Raw genomic sequence first — 23,215 nt, 5'->3', positions numbered from 1 at the left:
CCAGGCCACACAGTCTCAAGTGGACTGAGCTCTGGGAAGCTGAGCAGTGAGGGAGGGCTGAGGCCTTGGGCACATCCCTTGTGCCTCCCCACCACCCAGCCTGCTTTCCTGGCCTATCTGCAGGCTGGACCTCACCTCCTGTCCCGGTCCCTCCCATCCACATATCAAGACCCTGGAGCCCAGCCTCCTCCTGAGGCCCCTGCATATTCCAGCTAGCTCCTGCTCTGACTTTCCAGCTTCAACAGCACAGGACCAAGCATGGCAGTGCTGTCTCCCAGTTATTTTACGCCCAGAGGAGGAGTTCCACCTATGCCTGATCACAAAGCTGGTACTGTCCTCCCAGGGATCCTTCCGCAGAGGGGGGCCACTTAACAGATACCTCCAGGAGACATGGGATCTCACTAAGGTAAGACTGGCAGGCCTCTGTCCTGTTCAGTGAACAGCTAAAGGAGTTTGGAGGCCCCTAAGAAACATTTCCCATTTTCCCTATGAAGTCTGTACAGTGTACCCAGTGTAGACTGTGTACAGTCAGTGTAGACTGTGTAGACTGAAGAGTGTGTCTGCCTATAGGAGAATGAGCGTGTGGGTCTGTGTGTGCATGTCTGTGTGTGAGAAGGTGTCTCTGTAAGTATGAAAGGGGCGTATATGAGTGGGTGGGAAGGAGAGGAGCCCCCCAACCCCTCCCCCACACCCTTCTTAGACCTCTGGGGAGGTGAGGAGAGTAAGGATCGAGCGCCATCTGGTGACCATGAGCTGCTAACTATAGGCCACCAACCACTTCACCTCTTTTCTCTTGCCCCTCCCACTTCCACAACACAACTACATAGAACTGATCTCAGATCCTTCTTTTGGGGCTCCAACCCACTTGCTCACCACTCCTACCCCCCACCACACTCCTACAGAGACTCTGACCCCCTGAATCTCTTGCCTCTCTCCCAGAGAAAGAGCCATTGGAGGGGATTCAGGTAGGCAGGGCTCACATCTCAAGCTTGCGGATTACTTCTGTGAATTGCAAGCTACTTGGCTACAGAATGAAATAATGGTATCTACTCCAAAGAATCATTGGAAAGTTTTATGTAAAATGAAATCATTAAGTTGGAAGGGCTGGGCAGCTACAAGAAGCCATGGGGCTAAGTCTAGTGTTTTCAGATCAGGTGGGACCTGCCTTTTGACTCTGTGCAGACCCCCTCCTCCTACCTGTCTTCCCATTCATCCTTCCGCCCCTCCGACCTTCCCCTCCCCTGGCAGCCCCAAACTGCTATTCCTTCCTTCTTCCCAAGGAGCTCACCTCCTGCTAGGGGCTCCACCCCACACCTGGTTGCAGGTTAGAGTAGCAATGAGCAGCCACCTAGGGCTGTTCGTGGGACCCACATTCCACCCCCTAGTCCTCCCTCTGTCCTCACCTCCATGAAGTCTTGAATCCCTCCCTCCCTCAGCCAGCCCAGGGCACAGAGCATCAGCTCTAGAATGATCCCTGCCCAACCTCAACCCTGCAGTCCTTTCTCTACTTTCCAGCAGGATCTTTCTAAAATGCATGTCCAATCTTGCGGTCCGTGAGTTCGAGCCCCGCGTCGGGCTCTGTGCTGACAGCTCAGAGCCTGGAGCCTGTTTCGGATTCTGTGTCTCCCTCTCTCTGACCCTCCCCTGTTCATGCTCTGTCTCTCCCTGTCTCAAAAGTAAATAAAACGTTAAAAAAAAAAATTAAAAAAAAAAAAAATAAAATGCATGTCCAAGTCACTCTCCTACTGAAAACGTTCGCTGTCCCCCCACTGCTCACAGAGTAAAGCCAAACTTCACAGCCTGGCATTCGAGGCTCTCCTTGGTCTGGCTGTACTTCCCTCTGTCTCTTCATTCCCTGCGTGCTGGTCACTCCCCTTTTCTGTGCCTTTAATGAGCAGTTCCTTCTACCAGGAGTGCTTGGCCCCTTCTGCCCACAGGAACACAATACCTGTTCATCTCCCAAACCTCACTACTTTGCTTCTCAGGGTTATAATCCTGCCTGGAGCCCCATGGCCAAGCATCCCATGGGGTTGTCAGGTCCCATGACCAGATCTTCCTGACCAGGCTGTTAGACTCTCCAGACCAGGGACAAGCACAATTAGCTCTTGGCTAATGTGGTCTTGGCATGGGGTCTTGCATGCACGAGGAAAGACTTGTGAGCTGTCCACTCAGGTGGTGAGAAAGGATGTGTCACACAAGGGCCTCAAGTGGGATTAAATGTCCTCAAGTGTGGGTTGAGCTGGGGACAAACAACAGATGCAGGGAAGGGGAGTGAGGTCCCTGAAGCATGCACACAGGCTGTCTGTGCTCTTCCTTTGTTCAAGTGCTGGTAGAAGAGAGTCACACATTTGAAGTGGGCGGCGGGGAGGGCGGGGGTGGTCACAGGCAGAGGAGCACCTATGTCAACCCACACCAATGCTGGTGTTAGCTGCACACCATTACAAGAGCTGTCCCCTGTCCGTCCCTTGTCAGCCTTGGACCCTATCAGGAACTGACCTGCCTCTACCTGGGGGTCCACTGGTCAGCCTGGGTCCTGTGCTGTGAGAGGACAGAGACACATGGGGGGAACCCAAAGCAGGGGCTGGGCAAGGGAGGGGACAGGACCCCAAGTTCTTAAGGGAAGGCTAGCTGCCTGGAGACCATAGCCCAGAAGAGCAGATACCAAACAGTGACAAGTTGTGGAGCAGGAGAAACAGATAGGCTCTGTGGTCCCAAAGGCTGGCACCTGGGGCATTGTAGGTGTCACAGGATGGCCCTGATCATCTTCTCCCAGTCCTTCTTTCCTCCATCTCCTAGGAAAGGAAATCCCAGTGTTCGGCCCTTAATATATCAACCGTTACTGATCTGGAAGAGATGAACAGGGAGAGGAAATGGGGGGTGGATGTAGGCGAGAGAGGGGGTGGGTTTAGAGACTTTTGCCTGTCAGATCCTCCTTATGGTCCAATCTGGGGTCTGCCCCTCTCTATCTGTGCAGAGGCAAACACTCTCACAACCAGAAGAGCAGGGAACTAACTCCATAGACACAACCCAGGGTTGCATCTGGTGTACAGTCAGACTCAGGGGAGGATTTATGGGGACACAGATAGGGAAGAAAGGAGGGGGTTCAGAGGCCCAGGCCCTGGCTATATGGGTATTCATGACCAGCAAGCCAGAAGACAGAGGGTTTAGGAGGAGCTTTAGGCTGCCTCCTCCAGGCAGCCTCCTTGGTTGCTTCAGCCCCTCAATTCTTTTCTTTCTAGTCCACAATCTCTGCCAGCCAACATGCCCTCTCACTGCTCCATGCCCAGGTCTCCTCATCTGCCGCCATATCTCTAAGCCCCTAGAGTCTGGCACAGGAGGTCTGTGACTCTCCTATAAGAGGGGCTAGACACAAGGGCTGGAGGCTCCAGTAGCCAAGGAGTTCTAAAGGGCATTTGCCTACCCCAGTTCTGTTCCCCTATCCCCAAGTACAATATCTGGAAATAGCCCCAAGGGGGAGGGTTGGTAGAAAGAAATAGATTTATTCTCATGTACAAAGCGGTCAGCCCACGGGACCATATACAACAGTTGCACAGAATCCTAGAAAAACGCATCTCTCTAAAGGCAACTCAGAATAGGTAAGGCAGGTGGCCCCCCTCCCCCCACCCCACAACACATACAGAACAAAACAGAGAAGGGAGATGCCAGCAGCCGGGCTGACCCAAGAAGCCCAGCCCTATGGGGGGTCTCCCAAGCCCCAGGGCACGGGTAGATATGGCCTTGAAGAAGATAGGAGCCCTGCCAGTCGGCCCTGTCAGGGCTGAGGCAGCCCTCTCTGGCTGCAGGAATGGGGAAGGGGCTTGGACTAAGTGGGGGGGGGGACACTCAGGGGGCCACTGAAGGACTCAGGGTTGGCTCTTTGCCCTAGGGTGGCAGGGACATTCCATGGCTTCTCCTGGGACTCCACAGAGCCATGGGGACTTTGATCTAAAAGGGGTCTTAGAAAACAGATTGTCCCACCCTCCTGTCTCACCTAGATAGAGGAAGTCACTTGCCCAGGGTCACACAGCCAGGGGAAGAATTATTGACTCAATTGGAGCCTGTCTTCCAGCCCTGGGATCCTTCCTGCCCACCATTCCTATCCTGCTTTCTCCCTGACCCCCCTCTGCCCAAAGCACTGAGCTGCCCCTCTGGCAGCTCCCCAGGTCCCAGTGCCCACCATAAGTATGTGGCGATCCTAAGGGGCACCTTCAGTGGCCCCGTGGCTATTTCTAGTTGTCCAGCAGAGCTAATGACTGTTTCTAAGACCTATTCTCTGCTCATTCAGATGTCCCACCTTCTCCTTGAATGAGGACCCTGGAGAGGGAAGAGGGCACAGATCTAATGGGGCAGGAATGGGGCCCAGGAGAGACCATCCAGGCTGCCTCAGAGGAGTGGCTGGGGAGGATTTGCCAAGATGTGGTCAGAAGTGCAGAGCAGGGCTCGCTGCTCATCAGTCACCCCTGTGCTCTCAGAGGACAAATGACAAAATCTTGGTGAGGCTGGAAGTCTTGCTTCCATTACACAGACAGGAAAGCTGAGGCCCAGAAAGGTCGGTACTTGCTCAGGGTCACACGGTAAGTCCTGGTCTAGAACCTAGGACCCGTGGCTCTGGTCCCAGGGCACCCGGCCAGGCCAGTGGGGGGCTGTGAGAGGAGGCCTGGGCAGGGAAGGGTCCTGGGGGGGGGGGCTCACTCAGCATCAAGGCTGAAACAGCCATTGACAGGGGCCCCAGTGCCATCCAGCTGAGGCACCTCGTACTCCTCATCCAGGAAGTCCAGCGAGTTGTTGCTCGGGAGGCCGCGGATGGTGAATTTGTGAGACACTTTGGTCCAGTGCTCACGGTTAGAGGCCACACGTTCATATAGCTCTGCCGCCTTGGGGAACAGGTCCTGCAGCAGCCTGGGGGTGCAAACGGAAATGGACAGGGTCACAAATCAGACTGTGAGTAGCAAGAAGGATTAGGGCTCTACCGCAGGAAGAACTTCCACGAGAGTGTGAGGCATAGGACTGGATGCTCAAGGAGAAAATGAAGTGAAGGGCCCGTTTATGGGCCCACAGGAGATAGCACCTGCATCTGCTGTGACTGCCACAGCCAGCCCTGTCCCCCCTACCCCCAGCAGACCCCCTGAGCTCTCTCACTTGTAAATAGGCATCGCGATATGCTCCATAAAGCTGATCTGCAGCTCAGGGATGTAGGCCTTCTCCCGGTCCATCATCTCCATCGGTCTGTTGCCCATGGCCTTCTCCTGCGGGCAGCGAGTCATCAGGCCTGGTCCCCTCCTCCCTCCATCAGGTTCCAGGATGAAGCTAACCCAGCCCCTCCCAGCCCCAGCCCAGGATCCCTCTCCCCACAACCTGACACCAGCAGTCACTCCCCACTTACCAAGTCTCCCTGGGAGAAGAACTCTTTGTAGATCAGCTCCTGAAAGGCCAACACTCTGATCACAACTTGTGTGTGGAATCCGTCCACCTGAGCTCCTCTACAGCCCATTCCCAAACTGGCAAACTGAGGCATCCCTCAGCCCTCCTTCAGGGTCTGTCCGCACCATCCCCAGTTTGGCAGGGGGATGGCCCAGATCGGGAGGAGTGGCTGGGTTCTGGTCCACCTTCCGCCAGCCACTGACTTGCTGTGTGACCCCTGGTGAGTCCATGCCCCTTTCTGAATCTCCCCATCTGGCACCCTGAGGTGGTCTAGGTTTCTGTCTCCCCAAAATATAGCCAGGCTGAGCTCAGCACAGAGAGGGTGAGCAAGATGCAGGAGCCACACAGAACTTGGCGGGGTGCGCAGCCTGCACCCTCCCAGGGAGGGGCAGCACTTACTGCGATCTTCCTCGTAGTCTTCCAGCCCTTGGTCTGGTCAGAGAGGTCACAGGAGGTCATAAGGAGGCAGAGGAGGAGGCTATGGTGTTGCTTGTTTGTTCGGTCATAACCCACTGTTGGGGAGAGCGTGTGGTCAAGGAGAGGAGGCCCCACCCCCTCTCTCTGAGGGCAAGGTCCCCAGGGCCCACCTATGTGGTCCATGAAATTCGGCACCCTGGGTGGGAGCCGAAGGGTAGGTGCTGCATCTGCCTGGGTTTGGTGGGTTGATGCTGGAGAGAGTAGGTCTCTCTCAGCACATCCCCCTCTTGGTGGTCCTTTCCCAACTCCAAGGTCTGGGGTTAAAGACAGGCACCTTCGGCCATCTTCTGGAGGTCCTTGAAGATGCGGAGGTGGTGGGCCAGGTCGGTGGCCAAGATGATGTCCCGCATCAGGTCCAGCATACGCTGATAGTCCTGGGCCAGGGTGGGCAGGGGAGCAAGGAGGTGTCAGGGCCTCCTGTCAGACACCCCCACCCACTCCCTCGGCTCCTTCTCCTGCCTCAGGCCAGCTCTGGGCTCCCACTCCCTCACCCCCAACCCTGGCCCCATCACCTTCCGGGAGAAGTGGTCAAAGATGTTGCAACCATGGGTGTTGAGGATGGCGATGGCCTGAGCGAAGTGGTGCCTCTGTGGGGAGAGGAATGATGGGGGCCCAGCTGGGGCCGGGGGCTCTGCTGACCACTGATGCCAAGAGAGGGAGCAGGACCGGTGCAGCCCCAGCCCCCAAGGTGAGCAGAGCAGGCAGAAACGGGGAGTCGGGGGTCCTAGTTCCCTTTCTGGATTCTGTTTCAGCCCTCTGTGTGACCCCGGGCAAGTCCTCGCAGGCTCTGAGCTTCAGATCCCTCAGCTGTCACACGAAGGGACATGACAAGGCAAGCTCTGAGGACTTCTCAAACCGGAATGATTCTGAAATGATCCATTGGAGTCCTAGACACTAATTCATGCAGCAAACATTTGTTTGCTGACAAAGAAAGGCAGTGATGAGGTGAGGGCAAGGCCCCTGTCTCCAGATGCTGAAGGGCTGTCATTGAGAGAAGGAGCAGGCTGAGCACAGAACGCAGAGGGCAGAAGTGGGGCTGCCGCAAGGCCTCGTGGGAGGGAGTGAGCCCCTCATCTCCCAGGGGTATGCAAGCAGGGGCAGTCTCCAGAGGGATGTTGTAGGGGGCAGCAGGGGGCAAGGTGACCTTGTCCCAGGTTTGGCTCCTATTCTGTGCCAGACCCCATGCCAAGTGCAGGGAGTTCAGAGAGGTCTCAGATTTTGTCCCTGCCCCAGGAGGCTCCCATCCTGGGGTGGGCAGACACAATTCAAACAACCTAAGGCAAAACTGGGTGTGACGGGAGGTGGAGCCATCCCAGGCCTGGTGGAGTGGGGGTGGAACAGGGTGTTCCCAGATATGCCAAGAGAGACATGCTAAATACAAGTTCTCCCTGTGCAAACCTGGGCTCGGGCAGGACCTTCAGGCTGACCCACATCCCCATCCACACCTGCACCCCTCCGAGCCCATCCAGCAAAATGAGCCCGACATGCCCTGGGGTATGGCTACAGCTCTCACAGCCTGTCTGGAGAGCACGGCTTGGGAACAGGAGGAGCTGGGTCATGGTCTAACTATGTAAGTCATCAGCCTTAAGAGGATGATGGGCACAGGGATATTGGGCAGAATGGTGGTACCTCCATGACAGAGCCCTCGGAGCTGTAGAGAGCAGCCAGCACAGATTTCTGGAAAATCCCGGGAAATCTCCATTACTCCTTACATCCAGATGCAAGTGCCTGCCATATTAGGCTAGGCATTGCCCTGTCCTCCCTGCCCTCCCTGCCCTCACCATTCCCCCATCTCAGAGCCCAGGCAAAGCCTTGGAGAGCCTCCTCCCATCTCCAAACCGGCTCCCGGTCCCACCAGCTCCCATCTCTCCTCAGGCTGGAGGAATGAGACTCCCAGATGCCCTGAGGAGGGTGCCCACTCTGAGGAGGGCAGAATCTTACCGAGGCCACCTGGAAGGAATTGTTTGTGCCTCTGTGGTCCAGGTCATGACACATGCAGGAAATGAACAAGGCGAAGATCTCGATGTCCCTGGTTGGGAGGCAGAGGGGAGAGGGAGGTCAGGCCCCTTCCACACATCCAGAGGAAGAACGGCTGCATGAGATGTCCAGGAGCCACCAGACAGGAGCCGGGGACACCTGGGTCCCCTTCTGGGAAAGCAGCCCTGGTTTGGAGTTTGACAGGCTCACTGCTCCATGAGTATGGGACATGTGACTGTGAGCAAGTCCCACCTGGAAAATGGGGCAATGTAGCCCTGCTCAGAACCATTAAGAGGATCGTGGGAGGTGGTGTATGTAAAGTGCCTGTCATCCTTAGGTGCCTCCCCTATCCCAAAGCAGGGGACTGTAACAGCTGCCAGACTTGGGGGTCAGTGCAGACACTCACTCGAGGTAGTTGGTAAGCTCCAGATTCTTGTAGAGCAGGTAGCAGAAGTGGGAGACAGAAAAGGCATGCATCCAGTTGTGGTAGGGGGGATCCCGGTAGCCCTTCTTCACCATCAAACAGAACCTGGCGGAGGGGAGAGGGCAGCAGAGGGGCCTCAGGCTCTCCTCTTTCAGGAAGCCCTTCAGGCTGTGCCTTGCCCCATTCCTTCCCTTTACTCATGGTCCCAGTGTCTGTGAATTGCCTCTCACTCACGGATCCTCTCCACTCCCACAGACTGGGCCACTCCTAGTCGTCCACAGAGACCCCTTCCCAGAATGCTGGGGCAATGGATGTGAGAGTGGAGGACAGAGGGAGGCAAAGACCAGGGCTGCCTGAACGTGGAGGGGAGGGCTGGGGCACACACCGGGCCAGAGTTGGGCAGTCAATTTTGTAGTTATTGATGAAATTCATGTCCTGCAGCATGCTCAGGATGGCCTGGAGAGAGTAGAAGGGAGGATTCAGAGGGACTGTCTGTTTCAAAATGGGTCCCCTGCCTTGCCCCTTCTTGAAGCTTCCAAACTTTTGGAATCTTAGAACTTTAGATCTGAACTGGAGAACCACAAAATGGTAGAGACAAGCATTCTCGGAGCCACGAACTTTTAGAAACGGGACCGAAGAACTCTTGGAACCAAACTCACACAAAATCTTAGAAAGTTAGGGAGGGAGGCGCCAACCCTGAGGCCACGTGCCCCAGGCATTGTGGGCTCTGGAGCAGCCCTTGGCGATCACCCAGTCCAGCCACTGAGCCCTGGGCAGGCCCTGTGGCCCACACCGGCAGACCACATGCCCACTCCATCTCTGAGGGAGGCTTTCTAGCCTTTGGTGATGACTCTGTCTTGCCAGGAAGTTCCTATCCACATCTAACTTAAATCCCTGGCTGTACACCCTCCACCTATGCAGTCAAATGGGGGGAGGGCCAGCTCACCATGGAAGTGTCATCCTCGGGCAGAGAGCGAGGGGTATAGGTGAAACTGGCAAAGTTGGAGTCAATGGCAGCCACAGGCTGGATCCCATCATGGAGAAGTTTGGTGTATTCATCATCAGAGACCTAGAGGGGAGCAACCAGAGTATTACAAGATGGCCTCCACCCCCATCCAGTGTCCTCACCCTCAAAATCCCACAGTGGGAGGGAGCACCCTGGCCCAGAATGCACCCACGGCAGGGCATGGATACTCCAATCCATGGGGTATCACTGGCAGGAGACCACTGTGGTACAGCCCACCTACTGTGCCTCCTCGCCTGTGACACCCCTCGTCTGTGACAGCCTGTCCTCCGCAAAGACAGAGAAACACCACTTCGGGACACCACCAAATAATGCCAGCCTTTCATAGACACTAACTTGAGGATTCTTTCTTTCGGGGCTAACATCCCAGAGTCTAACCTTAATCCTTCCTATCACAGCTTTGACCCTATCCACAGAGCCTGGGACCTTTTGGTTTGGACACAGGGAAGAGGAAAATGACCACCACACAGTCTGAACTAAAGCCCAGGACAGCTTTTCTGAAACAGGGTCTGGGAATGAGACAGAATATCAGCAGACTACGGAAGCATGCATGACCACTGACTGTAGGCGAGCTGTGGGAAGGGCCCTGAGTGAGCTTCTAGCCTTCAGTAATTCTCAAGGTGGGAGTCATCACCGGATATGGGGAACACCTGGCCAAACCAAATTCCTCCCCGGGATGGGTCCTGCTGCCAGCCTTGGAGCTGAACCGGAAACTGCTTGGAAGAGACTGCCCCAGAGGAGAGCAGGAGGCCAGGCATTGCTTTGAATCTATCTTCTTATCTTCAGGAAAGGGTGATCAGAAAACCCAGGCTGGTCCTGGGCCCCCGGGGAACTGGGAGGCAGGGAAGAAATAGGTGGGCTGCAGGGGACCCTGAGATCCTGAGAAGAAGGACAGAAGCTCCGTGCAGGCCTCACCTTCATGTGGTACATCATCATCTCGTTGGCTAGGTGGCTGCGATACTGGGCCTCATTCACTTTCTTGTATAGGAGGGACTAGGAGAGAGAGGGAAAGATGGGGCTCAAACTAGGTGGCTATGAAACTCAGAATGCCCAGGACTGGGACAAAAGGATCATATAGGCCCCCCCACCCCCACCCCGTTCCTGTCCCATGCTGGCTCTAGTTTAAGCTTTCAAGCTCCAGCCAGAGTAGGGACCCCCCTCCGACTTTCACCCATACCTTCCCCCCTTGCCCCTCCTCCCCAGGTCCTCTTAGCATTTGATCTGGCACTTTGCACCTCCTCCTGAGCCTGCCCCAGTCTTCAGTCATGGAGCCTGAGTCCCACAGCAGAGACAGAGACGCAAGGAATGGGTTAGCCTCAGGAACCTAGTGGTTGGATTCCTGGCTCAGAGCCAACTCTGGACAATGAGACCCAACATTTCCCAAAAAGAAGCTGACCAGGGGCTCGGGTTGAGGCTGCTTGGCAAAGAGGGTGGGTATTAATGACAATTGGGGTTTCCCCCTGATCCCAGGAGGCTAACTTGGCAAGATAGGAAACAGTATCCCCAATTTTCAGATGGAAATCTGAGGCTAGAGGTGACCAGCAGGAACTGCAGGCTGCACAGCAACCCAGCAACAGAGCTCAGACTCACAGGGCCCGTCTGGACACAGCCAATGTGAAGATGAACAGAGGGTCCTGCACCGGCCCTGCCCTTTCCCCACTCACATGGGCTATGCTGATGCCACAGTAGATGGAGAAGGCGGTTGCCAAGTCCTCGTCGAATTTGCTGAACCATGGTCCGTTAATCTTGTTCACCAGCTCGGCCACACCGATGACCTCTGGGGGCCGGAGAGGGGCTAGGACCGGCTGCTAGATGTGTCCGGCGGCGTCCGCCCTCCCAGGGTGTCCTCAAGGGACGTCCCAGCCAGGGTAGTCCCGTCCTGTCCTTTCCGCTCCCGGACGCTAAGGCGGTGGGGAAGGGTCGCCGACCCTCCGCTCGGCTCCGCCCCATCCTGCTCAGGCCCCGCCCCCGCCCGAGCCCGCCCCACTTCCCGGAGCTGCCCGGAGCTCGCACCCTGGTTCTCGTTCTTGATGGGGAAGCAGAGGATGTTGCGCGTGCGGAAGCCGGTGCTGTCGTCCACGCCACGGTAGAAAAGCGGATGCGCGTACGCGTCCGGGATGTTCAGGATCTGGCCGGTGGTTGCCACGTGGCCCGCAATGCCCTGGTCAGCCGGGATGCGGATCTCGTAGCTCTGCCAGGGCAGTGATGGAGTAGAGAGGAAGTCAGCGGCCGGCCACAGAACGGACCATGGACTGTCCCGCTTCCTCCTCCTTGGGCGCCTTGTGGACTCCCGGCCCCCAGGACTACGGCCACACACTCCCTCCGCGCGCCCGTGCCTCACCTCGTCATCCACCACGCCCCCGTCGAACACCTTGGCCACCAGCTCATTTTGATCCAGCAGGAACACGGAGCAGCTGTGGGGAGACAGCCACGGTCCACAGGTCCCTGACAGCCCTCTCCAACCACCCCCACTTCTCACGACTTTAGGCAAAGCCTAGATTTCTGAAGCCTGAAAGGTGCTATCCATTATGAGAGACCCTCCTGAGGGCTGGCTGACTCCAGACATTAGTTAATCCCAATGATTTTTTTTCTTGTAGTGCCTACTACGTGCCAGGCACTGTGTTAGGAGCTGGGGACCCAGGGCCAACAAAGTGAGCCCTGCCCCTGCTATCATTGAACGTTATTAGTGAGGGTCACAGGCATGAAATAAAGGATCACACAAAACATGATAGGGTCCCGCAAGAAGGCAGTGGAGGGGAAAAAAGAAGCGAAGAAGGAAGGGGATGAGGACCCAGGACTGGGGCCTCTCTCACCTTACCCTGGGGTAGACTGACTTACATCTCAGCATTGCTGAGGTTTCTGGCCTCTGTGATGATCTCCTGGAGCAGGACAGAGACATCATCTGTGGGAGGGAGAAGCATGGAGGGCAGTGGTGAGATCAGGCTAGAATGCCGAGGCCAAGCCCTGCCACCTCTCTTCCCCAAAATGCCAGTCCCCACTCCCACCCACAGCCAGGCATGGAGGCCAGTTCACTCACCCAGGTGAGTAAAGAGGTTCTTTGCCACTTGGAGAAGAGCCTGGAATGGAGGAAATGAAAATCATAGGGGTTCACATTGCAGAGGTGTCACACCTTCCATCCCCCTGCTTCCAGTAGCTCCAGGGTCTTCTCATGCCCCCTTTAGGGCTCTCTGGACAGGCTGGGGACTGGCACAGTCTAGTTATATCATTTGGCTACCAAGTGAAGGAGTGAAAGTATAGCCCCAGTGAAGGTGCACAGTAATCTTGAATCTCAGATGCTCATTCACCTCTGCTCTCGCTGCCCAGATGTTGCTGTAGTACCCAAGTTGAACACTAGAGGACGGTCACATACAGTGCCTGCAGCCAGCGGCGCTGTCCTGAGGACCCACCGACCTACCTCTTTAAGAAGCCTCCAGGGCACTAGGTAACCTTCCTGCCAAGGGTCCAGAAAGACATGGGCTTTTCCCTTATGGATGACGCTCTGGGGCTGAGAGCTGGGCGACTTCAACCCCAAGAGTGGCTCCCAGAAGGTCACTCACCTGGCACTCACACTTGAGCTTTTGCTCTTTCTGGAAGGCCAGGGTGCTGGTGAGCACCGTGCTAGTGTAGTGGAAGCAGTGCTGGATCACATGCTCATCCTGGTCCGTGAACCTGGGGCAGAGGGCAGAGGTCACTGGAGAGGCAGTGGACGATGGACTTCTCCCTGTTTCTCCTTACTTCCATTTCTCCAGGAAGCCCACTCAGAGATGCAGTAGCTAACCATCACTCCCCTCTACTGGGGCTGTTCCCTGCACAGGCAGCTGGGCCAGCTTCCCCCTCAGACTTGGGGCTCCCTGAGGGGAGGACTCTAATCCTCCTCAGACTATTGTTGATTGAAGCCAGAGCCATGTCTCCATCCTCTGACTTCGGATTTATCTAGACTGAGGCTGGGTCTCTTCTCTCGGACTAGAGACTTGCCCAGGCCAGAGGTGGATATTCTCCTGCTCTTCCCAGGGGCCCTTCTGGCCTCACGAAGTACCCTGTCTTGTCCAGCTCCTGCCACTGTCCTACTCACCCTGAGTCTGCAGGCCCTGATCTGGTGCCTCCATAAATCCTGAGGTGTTTGTGAGGAGGGTAGTGCCCACCTTACTCAGACAGCTAGCTCTCAGCTGACAAGATAGCCCCAAATCCTTTTTGAGGTTATTCAATCTGGCCACCAAATGACTCATCACTAGGGAGTTTTGTGGGGCCGGATAGACCAACTTGGGGCAGGACCTGCTCTGGGGAGATGGGTTAGCCTCTCCATGTGGGGGTCTTCGGAGTGAGGGGGAGCAGGGAGCACACCTCAAAGATCTTGACCTTCTCTCTGCCCCCAGATTTCCCTGCCTAGGCTTCTTCCCATTTTATGGCTGGTCTCAGTGCTCCTCTGCCAGGATATCCCCCACTCATGCTTGCTGCCCAATGATTTGGGTCTACATCCCCATCCCCACCAGCCTGTGTCTGTCTCCCCACCTTCCCTACCAGCCTGTGTCTGTCTCCCCCTTCCCTACCGTGACATTTGAGGCCCCTCAGTCTGGTCCCACTCACCTCTCTCCCCTAATCTATGGGTATCTCTCATACTAAGCCATATACTAAGATCCTCATCATTCTGAGAAAACCTCAGTCTCTTTCACACCTTCACGCTTTTCCCCACACTGTTCTCTCTGCCTAGAATACCTTTCCCACCCTCCTCCCTCTTGGCCCTGAAAATAAACTCCAAGTCTCGAAGGCAGGGACCATGACTGTACCACCCAATGCAGAGCCTGGTACCAGGGAGTTATATGGGAGGTGTTTGCTGAATGTTTTAACTATACTCTACCTCTGCCCTGGCCACCAGCCCCATCACACGCCCGGCTCAAGGGACTCTGGAGTCCCTGTTCTCTGGGCTCCAGGCAGCTTGTCTGCAGTCACTGCTCTGAGCTGAACCCCACCTTGGCTCATGCAATCATTCAGCACTCACTCCCTGAAATATGTGGGACCCAGAGATGGCCACAAAGTTGTCACCAAGGCCCCATCTCATTTCCCTTCTGACACCACCTTTCCTCCAGGTTTAGGGCCATCTCAGAACCCAGTCTCACAGACAGCAGCCCCTTATGAGCCCCTTCCCTCTGTACTCCCCTCCCCAAAGGCCTTTCCGGGGCCACCTGACCAATGCAGGGCTGGATACAGTAGGTGCCCAACTTGTGTTTATTGAATGGTGTAAATGCTCCCACCGCTAGGATACCAACCACAAATGACACAGATCCACATCCTCCCTGCCTCAGCGAGTTCTACTTCATCTGTGTCTTCACTTCCCCAGGCCTGTCCAACTGCCTACAGAGCTCTGTGCTGGCGGGTCCTGCTACTCAGGCCTATGACTTTCATATCTCTGTCCCACCTATGCAGACTCTGTCCCTGTGCTTCTGACATCTCTATAGTCCCAACATCCCAGTCTCCACTTTCTGCAGGACCTTTAGGCCCTCAAACCCAGTCTGCTTGCTTGAGCCCCAGGGGCCAAGCTCTTTGTCAGTATCTCTCTGCATCCCAGAATCAGGACCCACCCCTCACCTGCCTGCTTCTCCCTCCTTATATGATCCAGGCACAAACTGCTAGCCCATCTGGACCAACTCTGGCAGCATTCACATACTGAACCTGCACCCAGGATAGACATGGCTAATCAATCACAGCATTGTTTCTCACTAAACTAATATTCATTCTCAACCCACTGTTTCAGGCAGCTACCACCAAGTAATGCGTTGGAGTAGAACACCAAATCTATTTGTGATACTACTTTTAGACCCCAATCTGACCTCAGTTCTTGCAAAATGCTTCCTAAGCCTCTTTACCTGACTCTGCTCTGCCCCTCCGTTTCAAATGATTCTTATAGCTGCCCTATCAGTGTCTCTAAAGCCCCTTAGCTTAGCCCAGCCCCCCAGCCTATTCCCTTTAGCCCTTGCCCACAGTGTGATTGCTGCTCTGTGGGTCCCAAGGAGTTCACCCATCCCAGAACTTACCACCCCTCCATCAGCCAATTCCCAGCAGAAAAGCCAAAACAGGGTGATGGCAAGTGGGGAAAAGACCAGTACTCTAGCAGTGGATAGCCCAAACTGGAGGCAGTGGGCAGACAGAAGGGGAACTCATTTGGACCTCAACGTGATTTAAAATAAGCCAAAATGGGTGATGGAGAGTCAACAATTACCTGCACCCCAGCCAGCAGCTGCAAGGGTCTGGCACCTTCACAATCCCATAGTCTCTTGCAGCAACAAACCATTTGACCCACCACTGCTGGGGCAGTATCCCCTGCCTGGTGCCCTTCCCTGTTACCCTAGTAGAGAGCCCTGCCCAGTCTTTCAGCTTCTGATCCACTTCACCCCACCAAGACTCACAAGTCTCCTCCGAGCTTGTTGAAGGCGCAGGCCAAGGCCACCACCTGGTCAGTGGCCCGGCTGATGACAGGAACGCAGAGCATCGCCTGCAGCTCACAGCCCAACATGCTTTGCAGCTGTTGCACATCCTCCTGCAAAGGGGGAGGTGTGTCAAGGCAGGGAAGAAGGGAGGGACCATGCTTCCCTCCCCTAGCCCTCCACCACACTCTGCAACAGGCAGTTCTAAGGGACCTCTGTGAGATGGGAAACCCTAGGACATGGGTATGGGTTGGGAGAAGGTCCCCAGGGCTTGTTTCCCCCATGCCCAGGCTGCCTTGTTCCAGAGACCCTGTCCCTTTGCCTCCTCCCCTGGTCCAGCCAGGCCATGGCTTACAGAGGTGAGATCCTTCAGCTGGATAGACTTCTTATCTTCCACCACCTGGCCCAGGCGTCCTGTCGTCAACTGGAGAGTGAAGAGAGGCTGAGCCAGGGCCTAGTTCTCTCTAAGGTCAGGTGACCTCAGACTCAACCCCCCTCCCAAGTCTGGAAGTTTCCAGACCTTCCAGACACCTTCTTCAGTAAGTCCAAATGGTGGGTAGAGTCAACACTGGGGGGCGGGGGTGGAGGGTGGGGTGAGGGTCTGCTCTTGACTAGAATCCCCTTTGGATGACTTTAGGGTCTTCCCGAATTAGGAGAGAGAAAAGCAAACCCCAAGGATTCTCATTGATCTCAAAGATCCTGAGAGAGCCAAATCCAGAAATGTTCCAACAGAAGTGAACTGGCCCCAAGTAAGCCTTTCTATAGATTGTAAGAGAGCTCTCCGAATGGATCCTGTTCATGAAAGATCGTGACCTCTTACAACATTTCTTAATAGATCCCAAGATCCAGATAATTCCATCAGATTCCAAGAGATTCTAGTAGAGACCCCAGTCTCTCTGGGCAGATCCCTGGAGTGCGTAGCTGGCCTTAACTGCTCCCACAGAATCCAATACAGAGGACGGTCGCGAGACTCACCGGAAAGCTGGTTTCTTCCTCCAGCACTTTATCTCCGATGACCTGAGCGGCAGAGCGGGGGTGGGGGTGGGGGCAGTTAAAGGGTGGGCAAGGCTGTTCCCCTCGGCGACCTGAGCCCCCCGCCCAGCCCCATAGTGGACCTGGGCCCTCACCTTGCAGGAAAGCTGGAGATTATCCTCGGACACCAGCAGGAGGCAGCAGCGGGATGCCTGGGTCTCCTGCTGCAGCTGAAATGCAGGGACCGAGAGGGGCTGACGTCGGATCTAGGGCCACCCCCACTCCCCAGCTCTCGCCTCTCTGAGGCTCCTCAGGTAGAAGGAGGAGAGAGGAGGGGCAGGGCGTCGGAATCTGAACTGAGAAGGAGGGCTCACTGGGACCTAGGTCCCTGGAGGATCACAGGGGGAGAGGCACGGGCACTCACGTATTGGAGGACTTTGAGCTGGAGGGACGAGGCATCCAGGTCGTAGAGTTCCCCTGCAGTGGCGGCGCGCCGGTCAGAGAGAAGGCTCGCAGACTTCCCCAGAGGTGCTCCACCTGCCCGCTCAGCCCATGGACCTCCCTTCCAATTGCCACCTGGCTCCCCAACCCAGACCGCACCCCCTCCAAGGGGCCCCTCCCTTCCAGGTTAGACCCGCTGGGCGGGGTCCTTACCGCACAGCTGCAGGATCTTTTGGTCCTGGTCGGTGTGAGCCACACCGCCCTTCTGGTCTCCCGCCACCCCCGCCGGGGGGTTCCGGACTGCTGCCGAGGCGGCGCCAGGCCCCCGGGGCTGCAGAGCCTGCACCCTTCGCAGGGCCACCAGAGCCTGGGACGAGCAGGGCGGTCAGCGAGTCATTCGTCCCACCTTCACCGCACACACCGCGTCGGGACCCTCGCCCTTGCTCAAACCGTTCTCCGTCGCGGGGAGCCCACCACCCCCATCCCGGTCCCAAACAACGCAGCCCTCAGCGCTCCACCCCGCCTGTGGGCTCCCACTGCCCCAGGAGCGTCCTTCCGCCCTTGAACAGCTAAGTACAGGGTTGTCTCCCCCGCCTGCCCCCAGGCTCTTACAAGACAGGGCAGGGTCAGATTTCTCAGTGTCTCTAGCACTCACGGGAGCAAAATCCCAGGAAAGAGCCTCATTATCGTGAAGGGCATGGTCTTTCCTAAGTATTGACAAGGTGTTTGTGTTGCCTCATCTCACTGGTACCATAAGCAGGTCAGTGCTATCCTTATCCTCATTTTCAGATGTGAAACTGAGGTTCAGAGAGGTTAAGTGACTTGCTCAAGGTCATACAGCCCAAAGATGCTGCACTGCTTGTCCAGCTCCCTGGCCAGACCATCTCCCCACCAGCTATGATGAGGGCCTTCAGCAGCCCCCATCCTACCTCAGCCCTACCCTCACTCACATGCTTCTCCACGGCTTGCAGGCTCCACTCTTCACTGTCACTCAGCTGGCCACAGTGCACCTGGAGGAATATGAGAGGGGGACCAGCTATGACCTCCCCTAGCCTCCTGTCTCTGCCAGAGTGCCCTCCTCATGCCCAGCACACGCTTGTCCCCACCAACACATACACACTCCAGTCTGCGGGCCTCGATGAGAAGCCCATCCTTCTGACCAAGCAGATAGCTCCTCCTTCCTCCAGGAAGCCTTCTGGGGCTAACCCAAAGAAATAGAACTTTTCTGATCCCTGCCTTTTCAGTCACTGTCCCATCAACAACACAGTCCAGGTGTTTAGTGAGGAAGGGGGTTACCCTGGACCCTCTTCCATCTCTCAGCCCATAGAAACCTTAAGCCCTGATTATGGAATCAGTGGTATTAGTCTCAGCCTCCAGCTCTACCTTTTCTGAGTTGGGGTTTGAGCCACCCCAAAGTCTGGAGTAAGGGAAGAGGTTCAACATTTAGGATGCACCTGCTGTGCCTAAAGAACTTGAGAGGAAGATGGGTGAATGAATGAAAGGAGAACGAAAGTGCTTGCCTTCCATGTGATTCTCTCACTAGCCCACAAGGCAAGCTTATACCCTGCATATAAAGCAAGGCCCAGAAAGGTGGAATTGCCTTGGCCAAGGTTACACAGCAGGAAGTGGCAGAGTTGGGACAGCACCACCTACTCCCTCCCCTCCTCTGCCTATACCTTCCCCTCTTTGGATCCACTCTCACCCCTCCCATCCCCCAACCTCCACCATCCCATCCCTCTCCAACTTCCCTGTGTCAGTCACCAGGAATATCCTCAGCCCACCTTATCTCTGTGAAGGCCCTTCCCCCTACCCCTGCTTGGGCAGTTTGTAAGAAAAATGAGAGAGAGACAGAGAGAGAGAGAGAGAGAGAGAGAGAGAGAGAGACAGGTGGTAGTCTGGGGCCCCATTGCAGGCCCTGCCAGCCAGGCTCCCCACCTTGTCACCAGCTTCCTGCGCTGACTCAGGGCAGCTCACCACCTGCAGGGCTCCCCACAGTGCCTGCATGGGGTCCCTCCTTCATCCTCAGCTCCCCACTCAGCAGCCCCTGCCCGCCTCTGCTCTAGGTACCCTGCCTGGAGCAGATGGAGAGGAGGAGCCCAGCAGGTTCTCAGAAAGCTCACAGTCTGGCGGGGCGGGGTGGAGTGGGGGATACAATTGGAGGGGTGCAGAACCTCATACCTGAGGAAGTAGGAGAGGGCAGACTGTGTGGGTGAGAACTGAAGGCTTGTGGGAGCTCAGAGGGGAGAGCATCTGGGAGGCTTCCAGAACTGGCACTGAAGTATGAGGAGGAAATGTGGGGCCTAAAGAGGGGGGACACTGCAGGCAGGGGCTGTCCTGGCAGTCCTGGCTGGTAGGTGGCCTAGGGATATGAGGACCAGGGCCGGGGTGGGGTCCATGGTGCCGCAGGGGGAAGAGTCTTGAATGCAAGGCTAAGGAATTGGACTTTAGCTTAATTGTACTGGGGACCCATGGGGCAGACTTTAGCATCTGTGGACCAAAAATGGTATTGAAGGCTAAGCTCTGGATGAAGCGCCATCTATGACTCCCATAGGACAGGGAGTTGAAAGAGACTGAGGGCATGATTCATTTGTGTATGCTTACATAAACATGTTGGTATTTTACTGTGCTATCCTTTTTGTCCTTCTGCCTTGACCCATTTCTCAGGAAAAGGGAAGACTGGGACCCCTCCCCCCCCCCCCCCCGCCACCACAGGGCTGTGGGCACAACTAGTTCCTGGGTTGGCAATACAGCCTGGTGCCAATACAGAGCTGGTAGACTGAAGGAGAGCTTCAGAAGGGCTGGAGAAAAGGAAGGAATCGCAGAGCCCACCCCCACCCACTGGACCCCACCCGCCCAGCACACGCTCCTGGGTTGCCTCAGCCCATCCCCACCCAGCATGTGCACAAGCGCACATACACAGTCTCATGAAAACCCTCCGCACTGCCCATACACTCGCTTTGCCATGGAGATACTCAGGCGTGTGTGCACACATGCGCACACAGAGTACAGTCCCAGACTCAAAGACATCTGCACACGCACACTCACAGCATCTACACCATCCATACGTGCGCATTCGTACCTGTACACAGGATACTTGGGTCCACACACCCAAGAGCCACGCACACACTTCTGGCCCCCCACTTGCAAACACACAATCACCAACATCCGCACGTGGCTTTTTGCTCACCAACAGGAACACACACTTGCAAGCTACTCTTTCTTGTTAGTCAGGGAATGTGTCTGGGGTCCAGCGGAACACTCAGGGGTGGGCACTGGGGCTGTGGAGAGGGTTGAGAGCCCAGCACAGCCCCTATAACCCTCACCCACACGAAGTTCAACATGGCTAATTGCACGAACACCTCATCCTCACGTAAGGAGCTGGTGTGACTGGCACAGCTGAAGAGAAGAATGGGCATAAATCACGCATCAAATGCTAGAGACCAGGGGCCGCCCACTCCTGGGACTTATTATCCCAGAACTGAAAAATAGAGCTAAAGACTCTTTCCATACGAAGAATCTGCAATCAAAGCACCTTGAACTACAGGGTGCAGAGGCCCAGCACTCAGCCAGGCAGCCCGGCACCTGGCTGGCATATTCTTCAGAGAGCCCTCCATTGACCGTTTCTCCATCAGGCTCCAATATTGCAGGGCTCCCTGTTTCCTTGCTAGCATTCACCATCATTTCTTTTAAAAAAAATTTTTTTTTCAACGTTTATTTATTTTTGGGACAGAGAGAGACAGAGCATGAACGGGGGAGGGGCAGAGAGAGAGGGAGACAGAATCGGAAACAGGCTCCAGGCTCTGAGCCATCAGCCCAGAGCCCGACGTGGGGCTCGAACTCACGGACCGCGAGATCGTGACCTGGCTGAAGTCGGACGCTTAACCGACTGCGCCACCCAGGAGCCCCTTCACCATCATTTCTAATTCTATCCTTATTTCGCTCACTTGTTTGAGGTCTGTCTCCCAACCCCTCCAGACTGTACGGTCTGTGAAAGCAGGGGTCAGTCACTGCTGTTTGCAGCACCTATAGCACACAATGCCTGGCGGTGCTCAAGAAATATGTCTTCCATTGATGGATGGATGGATGGATGGATGGGTGGATGGAAGGACAGCTGGAAGGACGGGTAAATGGATACCAAGAGCAAACAAAGACTCCGAGAGGGGAATGGGGCTTGTGGAGGAAGTAGCTGGTGAGTCAGCCCTCCCAAAATATCTGCCTTGTGCCACTCCTTTTACCCTTTGTACCCTCTGCCCTGAGGATCTGGTAGCAGTTAGGAGGGCTGTGGCTGCCTGGGCTGCCTCTCGAAGGACGTGAGATCCACATCAGATGTGTATGTGTCGGGGAGAGGGGTGTCCTGGGGAAGTTCATTTCTACCTGAGTCGGAAGGCACAGGCTTGGAGTAGAGGCGGACTGTGAATAATCTAAACACCTGTCAAGAGCTCCTAAAAAAACCACAAACTCTTCCCTGCCCAGGGTATTTGAGGAGGTGGGCAGACAGTTGTCAGGAACTCCTCCTAACAGCCAAAGCCCCAGGTAACATCTTGCTCAACAGCACACATTCCACACCTCAGCCTCACCTGGATCAAGCTCTTTTTCCAACCACCCTGCTCCCCACCCTGCCTCGGCTCATGCTGTTCCCTCCTCTTAGAATACCCTTTCTAGTCTTCTCTGCCTGTCAACCTCCCCCCTACTCCCCAAAGCCCTACTCAAATGCTGCGTCCACCACGAGGCACCCCTTGTTGCCCCAGCCTCTGCCACTGGAGCACCTGCTAGCAGCATTTATTCCATTTGGCCAGTTGTAGCCTGAGGCTGTACCTGCCTTCCCCCAGACTGAGCTTCTAGAAGGCAGAAATGGGTCTCACTCCTCTTTCTGCCACCCTCCCTACACCCAGCTGGGATACCTAGAGCAGGGTTTTTGCTAGAGTGAATTAAATTTAATGTGGCCCCTCTGCCTCCCCAGCACACAACACACACATACACACTGGCCTTCCCCCTCCCCCCCCCCCCCCCAGGAGAAAGCAGAAGCCTGGACTCCCAGCTCAACCTGAGCCAAGGTGAGCAGCGGTCATGGCAGCCATCCTCCTGCCCGCAAGATGAGCAAACTCCAAATGTCCTCCTCTTGCTGGAGTTGCTGCCCTTCTGACCCAGCCCCTCCATAGGAGATCCTTCTCAGGCACCCCCAGACTCTTCTCCCTCCACAGAAGTGGGGAACCGAATTACCACCACCTCCCGCTGCCCACCTCTGCACATTGCCCCTGGCCCTGGTCCTCTTCCAAGCCACCAGCTCTGGCACAGATTGGGACCAAAAGAGGGAGGGAAGCGGTGCTGAGAACTCTGTGCCAACAGCAGATCCATCCCCTGCGGGAACAGAAGCTGGGGGTGGGGGAGCAGCTTGCCGGAGAAACCGGAGAAACCGAGGGGCCGGCAGCTCCCTCAGTCAGGCAGATGGGGCTTCTAGGAGACCAAGCCAAGCACTCCTTCCTTCCTCTCCTCTCCTGCCCCCCACCGCGGCCGCCCCCCCCCTCCCACCACCCTCCCCCGCCAGCAGCTCAGGAAAGGTCAGGCGCCTCAGAAACCTTTAATTCCATTTTAATGAGCTCTGGAGGAGTCCCACGGGCTCAGGAGGACCCACTCTTCATCTGCCCACGCCCCCTAGTCTGTGCCTTATTGAGGTGGTGCGGTGGAAGCGGACCCCCAATAGTGGCGATTTGGGGGCGCTAACCCTCGGTTTCTAGGACAGGACAATGATTTTGAATGCCCACCTCCCGTATGGGAGAGCAGGAAAGAGAGGCTGAACCAGCCCCACCAGGCTCAGCCAAACCCTGCCGGTGGAGCAGAAACCCGATGAGCTCCGCCAGGGGGCAGCAGAGGGCAGGGGGCGTCTCTGCCTGGGTTCTCTGCCTGACTGCACCCCCCCAACCCCGCCCCCCTGCCCAGGCCTGGCATCCCCACTTCCCACAAAAGCCCCTTCCCCCTCCAGCTCCCTCTCCAGGAAGACCGCCCTGGTCAGCCATGGGGCTGGATGCCTTCCCAGGCAGCCCCTCCGGGTGGGCCTCCCCC

General features: G+C 56.1%; 1 protein-coding gene across 3 annotated transcripts in view; it reads right to left on the bottom strand.

Moving 5' to 3' along the window:
* Nucleotides 1–3,480: 3,480 nt before the first annotated feature.
* PDE2A (phosphodiesterase 2A) overlaps nucleotides 3,481–23,215 on the bottom strand; it is a 96,164-nt gene continuing 76,429 nt past the window's right edge. For all 3 annotated transcript variants that reach the window (XM_023239461.2, XM_023239462.2, XM_006936990.5), the window contains 25 exons: nucleotides 18,106–18,165; nucleotides 17,369–17,522; nucleotides 17,139–17,191; nucleotides 16,870–16,944; nucleotides 16,718–16,759; nucleotides 16,098–16,166; nucleotides 15,725–15,855; nucleotides 12,881–12,992; nucleotides 12,361–12,400; nucleotides 12,162–12,225; nucleotides 11,665–11,737; nucleotides 11,337–11,514; nucleotides 10,988–11,100; nucleotides 10,239–10,316; nucleotides 9,246–9,368; nucleotides 8,685–8,755; nucleotides 8,282–8,404; nucleotides 7,840–7,927; nucleotides 7,528–7,575; nucleotides 6,411–6,485; nucleotides 6,173–6,272; nucleotides 5,821–5,933; nucleotides 5,384–5,422; nucleotides 5,140–5,246; nucleotides 3,481–4,899 (listed from right to left, as the gene is read on the bottom strand). In XM_023239461.2, coding sequence (XP_023095229.1) covers nucleotides 4,689–4,899; nucleotides 5,140–5,246; nucleotides 5,384–5,422; nucleotides 5,821–5,933; nucleotides 6,173–6,272; nucleotides 6,411–6,485; nucleotides 7,528–7,575; nucleotides 7,840–7,927; nucleotides 8,282–8,404; nucleotides 8,685–8,755; nucleotides 9,246–9,368; nucleotides 10,239–10,316; nucleotides 10,988–11,100; nucleotides 11,337–11,514; nucleotides 11,665–11,737; nucleotides 12,162–12,225; nucleotides 12,361–12,400; nucleotides 12,881–12,992; nucleotides 15,725–15,855; nucleotides 16,098–16,166; nucleotides 16,718–16,759; nucleotides 16,870–16,944; nucleotides 17,139–17,191; nucleotides 17,369–17,522; nucleotides 18,106–18,165 — 2,340 coding nt within the window. In that variant the 3' untranslated portion in view covers nucleotides 3,481–4,688. The remainder of the gene's footprint in view (nucleotides 4,900–5,139; nucleotides 5,247–5,383; nucleotides 5,423–5,820; nucleotides 5,934–6,172; nucleotides 6,273–6,410; nucleotides 6,486–7,527; nucleotides 7,576–7,839; nucleotides 7,928–8,281; nucleotides 8,405–8,684; nucleotides 8,756–9,245; nucleotides 9,369–10,238; nucleotides 10,317–10,987; nucleotides 11,101–11,336; nucleotides 11,515–11,664; nucleotides 11,738–12,161; nucleotides 12,226–12,360; nucleotides 12,401–12,880; nucleotides 12,993–15,724; nucleotides 15,856–16,097; nucleotides 16,167–16,717; nucleotides 16,760–16,869; nucleotides 16,945–17,138; nucleotides 17,192–17,368; nucleotides 17,523–18,105; nucleotides 18,166–23,215) is intronic.

Source organism: Felis catus, chromosome D1 (assembly GCF_018350175.1).
Source record: "Felis catus isolate Fca126 chromosome D1, F.catus_Fca126_mat1.0, whole genome shotgun sequence".
Taxonomy (NCBI): Eukaryota; Metazoa; Chordata; class Mammalia; order Carnivora; family Felidae; genus Felis; species Felis catus.
This window is presented reverse-complemented; position numbering and strand designations above follow the sequence as displayed.